Source organism: Bos indicus x Bos taurus, chromosome 7, assembly GCF_003369695.1.
Source record: "Bos indicus x Bos taurus breed Angus x Brahman F1 hybrid chromosome 7, Bos_hybrid_MaternalHap_v2.0, whole genome shotgun sequence".
Taxonomy (NCBI): Eukaryota; Metazoa; Chordata; class Mammalia; order Artiodactyla; family Bovidae; genus Bos; species Bos indicus x Bos taurus.
Genome location: NC_040082.1, coordinates 50,893,738 through 50,906,974, shown reverse-complemented (window position 1 = coordinate 50,906,974; position 13,237 = coordinate 50,893,738). Strand labels below are relative to the sequence as shown.

Below are 13,237 nucleotides of genomic sequence, written 5' to 3'. Positions count from 1 at the left end.
TCCAGGGGCTTTTCGCTGGAAATTATGAATCCCTGGCTTGACTTCCCTTTCACAAAGCCTTAGTAATGGATGACTCACAGTCTTCTCCATGGCAAGTTCCTGAGGATGATAAAGAGAGATTGCTATAAGGCTTCAGAGAATGAATATGGGGTATGGGGGGGGGGTGGTTCTGTGTTCTGGCCAAGAATTTCATCATCAAGCAATGGCGTATGGGCCCCCATTTGGACCCGGTTGACAAGAAGACCATATCCTAATGATTACCATGCTAATTCAGGGGACCAAGGCTGGAATGAAATAATATAATCCTTCAATGACATTCAGTACTGAGAAAGACTCAACTGAAATTGAATTATGTGATCTCCACCAAGTATTCTAAAAACACGGATAATGTCTGAGCTTTTATCGAAGGCTCTAGACCAATTTAAAAGACTATCCATCCAGGCTACCAAGATATCCAGACATATTATAAAACGTCTTCTAATTTTGGAAGGAGTGCCTCTTTAAAGTTTGATGACATTGTTTCTACACAGGCAAAAAAACAGAGTGTGAACTCTGAACTCTTAGGATAGACACCTCTACACTTGTATCCTGGCTTTGCTCATTTATTACTTGTATAACCTAGGTTCAGAAACTTAGTCACCCTCAGCCTCATTTCACTTATCCATAAAATGGATTATTATATAAAATGACAATGAAAATAATAATAAAATACCAATTATCTGCCTGGTGGTATTATAATTGCTATCATATACAAATTTAATTTAAATTATATAACCTCATAAGTCAGGTAGCATTAACACTTCTATTTTACTCATGAAGAAACTGAGACTCAGAGAATTAACTTGCCCAAGGCAACTTAGCTGGCAACTTGAGAAAGAGTCAATATAATCAATACTATTTTTGAGAATTAAATGATATAATACATGTAAAGCCTCAAAGTAGTATTGACATATCTTAGGTGCTCAATAAAGTTGTGTCCCTTTACCATCTTAAAAGGTAAAGTGCAGCTACTGCTTAGGAAACTCATGAACTGGAGAAAGTGAAGAGACATTTTAGGCTTTCCATAATAAGACACTGAATCAACTCAACTCTGTTTCTTGCCTACGCACATCATATAAATCTTCTCTGATTCTGTAACCAAATATCTTACCATCTCCAGCTTCCCCTGAATAGTGTTCACAGCCTGCCCTTTTCTGGATTAGACACCTGGCGAGAAATAACCACTGCTTGCCACTTTCACCACTTCCCCACCCCTGGTTTCTCAATTTCCTTGCCATATGTCTCTACACGCAGCTTCAGAATTTCAAATGTCATGGAATCAGAGCACTAATAGTAACAGGTACACTTCAGTGAGTGTGTATGCCAGGGACTATGCTCCTCTGTTTGTGAGCTTTAACCCACTGAATCTCACAACAACACTCTACAGGATGGGCTATGATTATCCCTCCACTAAGAAGAAACAGTGATGTCAAAGTGACGCACAGTCAGTAACTGGAGAAGTCTGAACCTAAACCCATGTCTATCTAATGACAAAGCCCAAGCTCTTAACCATGAAATGCTTCTCAATTTGTATATGCAAAACTGAAGGCAGAGAGAGGCAGGGACATGTGGAGAGTCATACAGTAAGTTAGGATGCTGGGGGAAAAGGACACATTTCCTGACATCTCTTGAGCATGCTGTATCATACCCTAGCCTGGGCAACTCCTACATCCTTGGCCTGGACCATCCAACATTCACTCCATTCTCTGTGCTGTGTCAGTAACACCATTACAGGTGAAACGGTAGCCAATACTCTCTAGGATTATACTATGTCAAGTAACTCACACATCAGTCTGATTCACCACCATGTTCTATAAATACAAAACTTTATTTAAGCTTAAGTTATTTTTCGACAGGCAGACATGAACCAAAAAAGGGGGGGAAAGCTTGGCATAAACCATGGAAATAATGGTATTTTAAAACTCTAATCTTTTGCTACTTGCAATAAATATGATAAAATCTTGATTTTATTCAAAATGGTCACAGGAAAATTTTCTTCTTATCAGAAAGCTGCAGCTACTGCAGTGGATGGAGAATTAAATAGCAGAGGAGCAGTGAGATTTGAGGGTTGAAAGAGCTAAGCAGGATGTGCAGTGCAGATGCTATAAACAAAAACAAGTTCTTCCAAATAAGTAAATTCAATGAATTTATTGAAAAGCTTCAGTGCATAAAAACCTGTGTTGGGCACAAGAAAAAGGCAAAAAAATGATGATTGATAAGAATTGGCTCTTGTCCTCAAGGAGCACAAAATCTGAGCTCTGGAAGGGCTCAGTATTTTGCCCTAGAGAATTCCATGGACAGTCCATTGGAGGAGTCCTTTGGAGGTTTTGATCTGAGAAACGGCATGCTCAAAATTGTGTTTATAGCCTAACTCCCCAGGCCAGGAATCATTAACGAACCACGAGGGCTTCCTTGGTGGCTCAGATGGTAAAGGGTCTGCCTGCAATGCGGGAGACCCAGGTTTGATCCCTGGGTTTGGAAGATCCCCTGGAGAAGGAAATGGCAACCCACTCCAGTATTCTTGCCTGGGAAATCCCATGGACAGAGGAGCCTGGTGGGCTACTGTCCATGGATTCAGAAAGAGTAGGACACAACTGAGCACCTAACAATACAAACCACACTGAAAAGCACAGGAAAAAGTTTTAGGAGAACAAATAAAGTGCTTCAGGGACTGAAATAGATTAAAAAACCTCACACTGTCTTGGAGGCCGGAAGAGACTTCAAGTAGAAGGTGGTATTTGAGATAGACCATAAAAGAGATGCTAGGAGATGTATGCCCAAGGGAAAGAATGGAAGAATCAGTAAACTGAGGATGAAAATGTGAAGAGCATGTTAGGGAAACACAGAGCAGATGGCTTGCTTTGTAGGGATATAATTATGTATAAAGAGAAATAACTGGAGGCAAAACTCTGGTAGACGTAGAAAATTATGGGCAGCCCAGATTTGGTTAACAATGAGGAGTCCTTTGGGCTTCCCTTGTGGCTTAGTTGGTAAAGAATCTGCCCGCAATGCAGGAGACCTGGGTTCGATCCCTGGGTCAGGAAGATCCCTTGGAGAAGGGAAAGGCTACCCACTCCAGTATTTTGCCCTAGAGAATTCCACGGACAGTCCATTGGAGGAGTCCTTTGGAGGTTTTGATCTGAGAAACGGCATGCTCAAAATTGTGTTTATAGCCTAACTCCCCAGGCCAGAAGGTGACAGCATCAGTTGTAGAAGGATGATGTTAAGTAGGATGTAGATTTTAAAAAATGCATGAGAAAAAATTTACTGATTACATAACCAATTTCAATTTCCATTTATTTCTGATGAAATGAATAGTTTTATAGGAAATCACTTTCTGGCTAGATAATAATTGGCTTTTTTACTTCCAAGAGACCTAAGAGAAGCAGAAGATATTAAGAAGAGGTGGCAAGAATACACAGAAGAACTGTACAAAAAAGAGCTTCACGACCCAGATAATCACAATGGTGTGATCACTCACCTAGAGCCAGACATTCTGGAATGTGAAGTCAAATGGGCCTTAGAAAGCATCACTACAAACAAAGCTAGTGGAGGTGATGGAATTCCACTGGAGCTATTTCAAATCCTGAAAGATGATGCTGTGAAAGTGCTGCACTCAATATGCCAGCAAATTTGGAAAACTCAGCAGTGGCCACAGGACTGGAAAAGGTCAGTTTTCATTCCAATACCAAAGAAAGGCAATGCCAAAGAATGCTCAAACTACTGCACAGTTGCACTCATCTCACACGCTAGTAAAGTAATGCTCAAAATTCTCCAAGCCAGGCTTCAGCAATACATGAACCGTGAACTTCCAGATGTTCAAGCTGGTTTTAGAAAGGCAGAGGAACCAGAGATCAAATTGCCAACACCCGCTGGATCATGGAAAAAGCAAGAGAGTTCCAGAAAAACATCTATTTCTGCTTTATTGACTATGCCAAAGCCTTTGACTGTGTGGATCACAATAAACTGTGGAAAATTCTTCAAGAGATGGGAATACCAGAACACCTGACCTGCCTCTTGAGAAACCTGTATGCAGGTTAGGAAGCAACAGTTAGAACTGGACATGGAACAACAGACTGGTTCCAAATAGGAAAAGGAGTACGTCAAGGCTGTATACTGTCACCCTGCTTATTTAACTTCTATGCAGAGTACATCATGAGAAACGCTGGGCTGGAAGAAGCACAATCTGGGATCAAGATTGCCAGGAGAAATATCAATAACTTCAGATATGCAGATGACACCACTCTTATGGCAGAAAGTGGAGAAGAACTAAAAAGCCTCTTAATGAAAGTGAAAGAGGAAAGTGAAAAGTTGGCCTAAAGCTCAACATTCGGAAAACTAAGATCATGGCATCTGGTCCCATCACTTCATGGCAAATAGATGGGGAAACAGTCGAAACAGTGTCAGACTTTACTTTTTCGGGTTCCAAAATCACTGCAGATGGTAACTGGAGCCATGAAATTAAAAGATGCTTATTCCTTGGAAGGAAAGTTATGACCAACCTAGACAGCATATTCAAAAGCAGAGATATTACTTTGCCAACAAAGGTCTGTCTAGTCAAGGCTATGGTTTTTCCAGTGGTCATGTATGGATGTGAGAGTTGGACTGTGAAGAAAGCTGAGTGCCGAAGAATTGATGCTGTTGAACTGTCATGCTGGAGAAGACTCTTGAGAGACCCTTGGACTGCAAGGAGATCCAACCAGTCCATCCTAAAGGAGATCAGTCCTGAGTGTTCATTGGAAGGACTGATGCTGAAGCTGAAACTCCAATCCTTTGGCCGCCTCATGCGAAGAGTTGACTCATGGAAAAGACTCTGATGCTAAAAGGAGAAGGGGACGACAGAGGATGAGATGGTTGGAAGGAGTCACCGACTCGATGGACGTGAGTTTGAGTAAACTCTGGTAGTTTGTGATGGACAGGGAGGCCTGGTGTGCTGCGGTTCATGGGGTCGCAAAGAGTCAGACACAACTGAGCAACTGAACTGAACTGAACTTCCAGTTATGTGCTATTTGGGATTAGCACGGCTTCCCTGGTGGCTCAGATGGTAAAGAATCTTCCTGCAATGCGGGAGACCCAGGTTCAATCCATGGGTCAGGAAGATTCCCTAGAGAAGAGATTCTTGCCTAGAGAATCCCATAGCTAGAGAAGCCTGGCAGGCTACAGTCCATGGGGTTACAAAGAGTCAGACAGGACTGCGTGACTCACACTTTCACTTTCACTGGAATTAGCATACGTAAAATAAATGAAGGATCGTTACAAATGTAAGCAACACTTCATGGAGAAATAAGGGAGACAAGAGGAAAAAGACAAGAAGAGGATTATCTGTGTTAAGGATGGTTCTTGTTGCTAAAGAGAACAGGTATCAGGTGGATCAAGTCCCCTCAGCTAGTGACACTGGGGAGAAAGGCTACACTTGGCAGGGTCAGGGTTCCACTTCCCCATTTCTGGATCCAAATAATCTCTTTGTTCTTGGGGAAATTCCAGGTTAACTTCTATGTGATGGAAAAATGATACCTACCTGGTAGAGTTTCAGTTAAAATACTTCCCATAAAGCCTGGCCCATAGTAACTAACTGATGAATGGTAACTAAAATGTCCTTGTTATTGTCAGTTTTTACTTACTTCTGTGATCCCATCTCCAACCACTTTCCCCACATTTACTCAGTGCCATGTACACTTACCAGGCTCATTATTGCTTCAGATTCTTTGCAGTTGCAGTTTCCTTTGCCTGACATAATATTCCCCCAGATTAACACACGCAGACTCCTTCCTCTTCAATATTCTTTTCCCAGGTCATAGGGGGCTGATCTCTTGATGTTTTCTGAATACCTCAAACAATGTCCACACCCCTGCTTCATCTCATTTTTTTTGTGTGTTCTTCATAGCACTTGTGTGTATATAAACTTGTCTCATGCATGTTTTATATGACTCCTTTCTTATTTCCTGGCTCCCAATGAGGGAATCTCATCAGTATTATTTTTTAATGGATCTTTGACAACAGGCCCTAGCACATGAAGTGAAGTGAAGAAAAATCGCTCAGTCGTGTCTGACTCTTTACGACCCCATGGACTGTAGCTCACCACATTAGATCAGATCAGATCAGTCACTCAGTCGTGTCCGACTCTTTGTGACCCCATGAATCGCAGCACACCAGGCCTCCCTGTCCATCACCAACTCCCGGAGTTCACTCAGACTCACGTCCATCAAGTCAGTGATGCCATCCAGCCATCTCATCCTCTGTCGTCCCCTTCTCCTCTGGCCCCCAATCCCTCCCAGCATCAGAGTCTTTCCCAATGAGTCAACTCTTCGCATGAGGTGGCCAAAGTACTGGAGTTTCAGCTTTAGCATCATTCCTTCCAAAGAAATCCCAGGGCTGATCTCCTTCAGAATGGACTGGTTGGATCTCCTTGCAGTCCAAGGGACTCTCAAGAGTCTTCTCCAACACCACAGTTCAAAAGCATCAATTCTTCGGCACTCAGCCTTCTTCACAGTCCAACTCTCACATCCATACATGACCACAGGAAAAACCATAGCCTTGACTAGACGAACCTTTGTTGGCAAAGTAATGTCTCTGCTTTTGAATATGCTATCTAGGTCGGTCATAACTTTCCTTCCAAGGAGTAAGCGTCTTTTAATTTCATAGCTGCAGTCACCATCTGTAGTGATTTTGGAGCCCAGAAAAATAAAGTCTGACACTGTTTCCACTGTTTCCCCATCTATTTCCCATGAAGTGATGGGACCGGATAGTAGGTGTTTAAAATATGTTTCTCTGACTATTGACAGAAACTATGTAACACACAGAAACTACCCAGAACACGGCGACTATTAAATCAATGTTAGTTCCCACCCCCGTGCATGGGTCCAGAGAATGGCTGCTCCAAAGTGAAGAAAGACAAGATGAAAGGAAACCAAAAGAGGGTAGATTTGTCCAAGGTTAGGTCAGCCCAGGTTTTGAGGTCTAGTTCTCTGCCTTGACACAGCAGATGCTTCACAGGAGGTGAAGGCTCAGGTGGTCATTCTAGATGGATGTTTCAGGAGATGAGGCTTTTTCTTTATGGAGGAAGAGGTTCTGTAAATAAGTGGACAAGTGTGATTCTGAGGAAAGTCATCAGGAAAAATGTCTTGCAGGAATCTTACAAATGCTTTAGAAAAATAAGGAAGGAAAAGCCAAGCACCATCACAGACTTTCAGTGGAGAGTGCCTTTTCCAGCTGCTTAAGGTTTTTAGATGTCAAGAAATCTCCTTCCAGCGATGGATCATAATGAGTAGAGATGAGGGAACCCAGATATACCTGTTCTCCATCCTACTTGAACCTACTGCAATGGAGTTCCAGGTAAATCTTGTGTATGAAGAAAGAGCTTTGATTTGAAAACCTAATTCTTGCCCACCCGCTGCATGTCATATGTGAGATGATGGTGGCCCAAGGATTAAACAGAAGAACTGGGTGAGCACACTGCCCCCGCCTGCTGATGGGGGTCTTTCCATCACCCCATTCTCAGAAGACCTGGGACTTGAATTTCACTGACATGTATTCTGGGCCTCAAATTCCAGGAACTCCAGAATCCTGAGTTGTTCGTGACACAAAAAGAGGAGGCACATGATTAGCAACCTCAATTCAAGACCAGTGAGTATATAGTACAAGCACCATGCTGACTTGAATGACGCCTATGGTGTATGCCCTGAGAGTGGCTGGGCTGAAGCCTTCCCTATGCCCTTCCTGGGATGACCCATGTAAGAGAGAGATGTCTAGTACTTGAGGCTGACAAAGGTAACAGGAAGACAGGCAAAATCACATTATTTAGGAGTCCTGAGCTTCTGTCTCTACCTTGAAGAGAGCCTGATGCTGGAGACAGAAAATTCTCCAGCATCAAACACCCAAAGCTTCTGAGGGCTGAGTTGGGCTATGAGATAACAGAGAAGCTGCAGAGAACTGAGGCACAGGATTGACTTTGGCATTTTATTGTATAGTCAAAATTCTCCTAATAGTTTTAAGACATTAGATTTCCCTCCATATATAATTTCTATAACATGTAAAGAATGCACAAATATAAACATATGTATTTTATTAATGTTTATCAATAAATAGAATTTATCAATAAAGAAAACAAGGCTCCTGTTTTTCCTAGAACACATTCTTGGGACCTGTGTCAAAAAGTGGATTGCATCATAAAGCCAAGGGTATAGAAACAAATTAGAATCAGGGGTCCTAGTACTTCAAAACTTTAGCTTCAAATAAATCATATGTATAACTAACAATTTCATAAAACCAAAATATAACCATCATTAAAACTTGCAAGCCTTTGAAGATATATATTTAAATCCCATGTTGTGTATAATGGGCACACATGTACTTTATATGTCCATTACACAAGGGGATTTAGTTTGCTAGAAAATTCATGAGTGGCCCCACTTGTAATTCTGCTTTATTAAAAATGTAAACAAAATGAAGGTGCTATCTAGACAACACTAAGTGACAATTAACAATAATTTACATAAACTATCAGATTTTTTAAAATCTCAAATTATTTGCTTCAGTATCTCAATAGACTCTTTATATAACTATTAGCTTATCATTCATGATCTAATTCATGTTGGAGGGTTCTTTTCATATATATATATATAGAGAGAGAGAGAGAATTAACAAGGTGGGGACAATTTCGATGACCCAAATCTTTGTCTAAATAAATGTTTTCATGGCAAAAAGGTATTTGAATTTATTCCATGTGACTCTGAGGTTACATGAAAAATTAGGCTCATTATCACAAAATTTAGACTGTAGTCCTCATCTCTCTCTACCTACCTCTTTACTTTGAGAACAACAAAATCCCTTCAAATGAGAGTGTTTGTGATGTACAAATTTGCAGTGTTGGTGTGTTTTGGGGAGCTTAGAATAATCAAATGCAGAGGGGGTAAATTTGGGAGAACGGACTCCCCAAAAGATGATCCCTTGGTATTGTTTTTCAGTATAGGAAGCTCACTCTCTAAACTGGTCCACTTTTTAGTGAAGAAATTCTTAGCCTTTGACTACCCAGGAGCACTCAAAGTAATTCAAAGTCATAGTAAACAAAATGGCATTTTATGATTTACAGAACATCATCACAAAAATTATCTAATTTATCTCCACAACAGCTTCATGAAGTAGGCAGGAGAGATTGTTTCTGAGGCCGGAGAGGTCCAGTTACTAGTTCACAGTCACACAGTAAGTCACAGCAATTGATTCAGGGCCCGTGAAGCTTCTCTTCTCCCTCATCCTTACTGCACATTCATGGAAGCTGTGGACAATGTGGGCAGCAGCCCAACAGATATAGTGTGAGTCTCACTGCCAGGATCAGGGCCTTGCAGTTCAAAACTTTGCTGATCTCTCCTCTGTATTAGAGGAGGATCATCCTCATAAAGGTGGTTGTCTCCTAAGCTCCAATCTTGTTAATGGCACAGGGACAGTGACTCAAAAAAGCACAGGCAGTTGGTCCATCCAGAGTCAATGTACAAGACAGGACTTAGATAAACTTTCTTCATATATGATGAGAATAGGTCCCCAGACGAATCTGCTCCCATTGATCAGTGACAACCCCAGGCTACACCAGGAGCATTTCAGCATGGTGCATCTTTCTCAACAACATTTGGGAGTTTCAAGTCACATTTCTCATTAGAGTCTTTTCCCGTTCCCTAACAAGTGATTTTCTCCACAAAAAAATTGTAAGCCTTAGCAGGACTCAGAATTTTTCTTTTCTTTTTCTTTTTTTTTTTTTTGGCATTTGGATTGTTTGACAGCAATCTTTTCTTTCTCATTCCAAAGTCTCTTCCAGGCTGGTGCAATTCTAGAAATAAAGTAAACATCAGTGGAAATGACATCTGACTTCTTAAACAGCAGGAACAAGGACAGTATGATGAAGTCCTGAGATGCTATCAAACCACAGCCAAGACCAAAGTGGAAACCTCACAGGGCTCTGGGATGTGGCAGTGTTTACTTCCCTGGGACCTTCACTCTGGGACATGTGCAAGAGCTGTGAACTTGGTTTTGAATGAAAGACATCCAGGTTTATCTGAAGGGCAAAGCTGGCAAAGTCAAAAGTCTAGAAGGCCCAGATGAAGTGGCGATGAAGTGGCTAGTTCCTTTGAAACAAAGTCAAAAGGCAGGCAGGTCACACCTTTTCGAGGTAGCTGATGGCTATAGCAGCATCCTGTTGTCATAGAAACAGAAAGGAATCTTAGAGATCCCCTGGTCCAAACTTCAGTTGATAGATGAAGAAAGTAAGGTACAGGGAAGGAAGGGCATGGGTCGCGATCTCACATCATGTTAGAAGTGGAGCCAGGGCTGGAATCCAGGTCCTTTGGCTTCGAGTGAAGTGCTGTTTTTCCACCCTGAGCACTGCTTGGTCCTGCTCCTCCATCTGGGGAAACTGCAGTGAGTGACAAGTCTTGGCAGCGTGAGCCTCCAACAGTTCTCTCCTTTGGGAGCAGCAAGGTCAGATTCAAGGGTTATAAATTGGTACCATGGACTTCGCCACAACCTCATGGGAAAGATTCCAAAATCTTTCAATAAACACGATGATGCCGCTGGTCCTGCCCAAGGCTCTCGAGGAAATTATTTGTTCTAGGAAAGTGAGCATCTCAGAGCAGGAGGGCTTGAGGTCATGGCACTGGTTGGGAGCTGTCTGTCTTCTGCTTCCCTCCGAGGTTGCTGCAGAAATGGTTTTCCTCTGAAAGATCGTTGCCCTGTTTCTTTCATGGTAAATAAATGGAGCATGTCCTAAAGAGAAGGACTGACAAGGACATAAGGAAGAGCAAGTAGAAGTCTGTGATGGACACGGGAGGACGCACAGTTGGACCCAGACTCTGGGTGGAAAGTGTATTAGTGTCTGGCACAGAGCAGGACAGAGATGAGCCAGTGAGCAGTCTGAACATGGCTGTGACAGACACGAACAAGCAAGAGATGCGTGCTTTTGGAACAGAACTCTGACCAAGGCAGGCGCAGGGAGGATGTGTTTTGGCAGTGCATGTGAGCAGGCACAGCAAAGAAGGAATATTTGGAAACGTCTATGATTGAGATAGGACACAGTGAGCGATCCTGTTTGGAACATGAGCAAGACAAACCAGGCATAGTAAGGGTATAAACCGGGGACAACAGAGACTATGAGGCAAGGGTGACTATGAGGCCAGAAAGAGGGAGTGCTAGGAGATAAAAAGATCCCTTCCAGGGGGATCTCTGGTGAAGAACCTCCCAGTGAACAAGGGGACCACCCTGTCCCCTGCCACCTGCTGGAATCCTGGAAGAAAAGCTCGACGAGCACAGGGTGCCTGCACCAACAGACGGAATGCTGGGTGAAGAGAACACCAGGTGCAGTCATGCACAAGCAGCAGCTTAGGACCTGGCCCTCTCTCGGAGGGATGGCTGTCTTCAGGGTCACTGCCCCAGGGGCCTAAGTGTCACTGGGCTGCGCAGCCACCAAAGGAGAACTTGCTGGGGGGTGGGACTGACTCTCCCATTGGCCACCACACTCCACTGCATCCCTAGAGAGGGGAGAAGATCACAGAACCTCAGAGTTGGAATGGACAGAGAGTCTGGTGCAAGAACCCACCCACTGCAGGAAAGCCCCCTGTGCCATGCAGACAGGTGGTTATTTGGCCCCTGCTTAGAAATCTCCACTGACCCACCAGGCCATATTATTTTTGATCAGCTTTAGTTATTGGAAATAACTGCCAAAATGAGCCTTCCTACAGCTTCTATCCAGTGGAACTACTATGCCCTCCAGGCTCACTCAAAATTCTTCTCTCTGCTAATTATATCCTCCAAGTTTTCTCTTCTCCAGGCTACACATTTCCATTTTCTTTAATAGTTCATTATATATTATGGTTTCCAGATGATTGCCCATAATGGTCACTGTCCTCTAAACACAATCCTTATTAAAATTATCTCTTATGGAATACAGAACCAGGAAAGAGCCCAAATCTACATAGTAAATCTAATTTATGTCACAAACTTTTCATCATCAATTTAGTTTACTTCTATGGATGTGATTAAGTTCATTTCCAACAATGATAATATTCTATTGGCTACATGTTCAGTTAATTGCCAGGTTTTATCTTTTTTCATACAAATAGCTGTCAATTCCTGTGGTTCTTTACTACACTGGTGCAATTTTTATTTATATGTATATTTATTTATTTACTCATTCACTTATTTTGCCAAAATATAGGATATTACATTTTAGTCAATTGAAATCATTTTAGTCAATTGAAATCATTCTAAATCATAACAATTTCAACATTCAAGATAGGATTATTTAGCACTGACTCAAGTGAGACTTTAAGGCTTCTACAAGCACATAAGAAGATCAGCTATTCGGGACAGGGGGACACATGTACACCCGTGGCTGATTCATTTCAACGTATGGCAAAATCCACCACAATATTTTAAAGTAATTAGCCTCCAATTGTAATAAATAAATTAATTTTTAAAAACATGAAAAAAGAAGATCAGATAACTATTGCTACCTAGATCTTTCAGTTTAGTATCATTTGCCTTTTAGATCTTCAATTTTCAGTCAAGAGAAAAAAAAACTATTGATCACACAGGGATAAACCAGAACCTATGGTACCCCAACACAGACTAGCCTCCCAGCAAATGGGTAATCATCAGTGTGCCTGAGAATGGACCTACCCATGGAAGGCTTTGTGCAATGCCTTGCTGAAATGTCCTGTCAAGCAGTAAGTCTGTCCTAATAGACAATGAAATGAGTTGACATTAATTTTTTTTTTGTTTTAATGAAACAACACTGACTCTTGCATACATACCATTTGTGTAATAACTTTTCAATTTTTGGTAAGGTCTATTTCAAGTTGTGAGGCTACAGTTTCTGGAGTCTACTTTATTCTTTCTTTAAGAACTAGGGCAATATTTACTGATCTCCAGGCTGCTATAAAACCCTGAGTCCACAAAAGAGCACCAGTCAGAGGTCTCATCAACCAGTTCCTTTAATCTCCTGAGAAATATTAATAATACATCTTGGCTCAGAGACAGTTAAAAGCTTTCCATAAATCTCAGGCAGCAACTTTCTCCCTGTGATGTTCTCTTCTTTCCAGTTGGAAGACTATTCTTACTGAAGCAGAATATGTAAGATTTCTTCCCTAAATAATGAGAGCTAACTATTTTTGGGTTTTCTACTTGCTCTGAACATAGCTATTGATTCATCCTTAGT

General features: G+C 41.8%; 1 protein-coding gene across 5 annotated transcripts in view; it reads right to left on the bottom strand.

Moving 5' to 3' along the window:
- Positions 1-13,237, bottom strand: part of HTR4 (5-hydroxytryptamine receptor 4) — a 196,430-nt gene that overhangs the window by 24,684 nt on the left and 158,509 nt on the right. For 3 of the 5 annotated variants that reach the window (XM_027546021.1, XM_027546020.1, XM_027546024.1), the window contains one exon: positions 7,982-11,549. The exons of the other annotated variants lie outside the window; for them this stretch is intronic. In XM_027546021.1, the coding sequence (XP_027401822.1) occupies positions 11,459-11,549 (91 nt within the window). In that variant the 3' untranslated portion in view covers positions 7,982-11,458. Of the gene's footprint in view, positions 1-7,981; positions 11,550-13,237 lie in introns of those variants that run through there. 5 annotated transcript variants of the gene reach the window in all.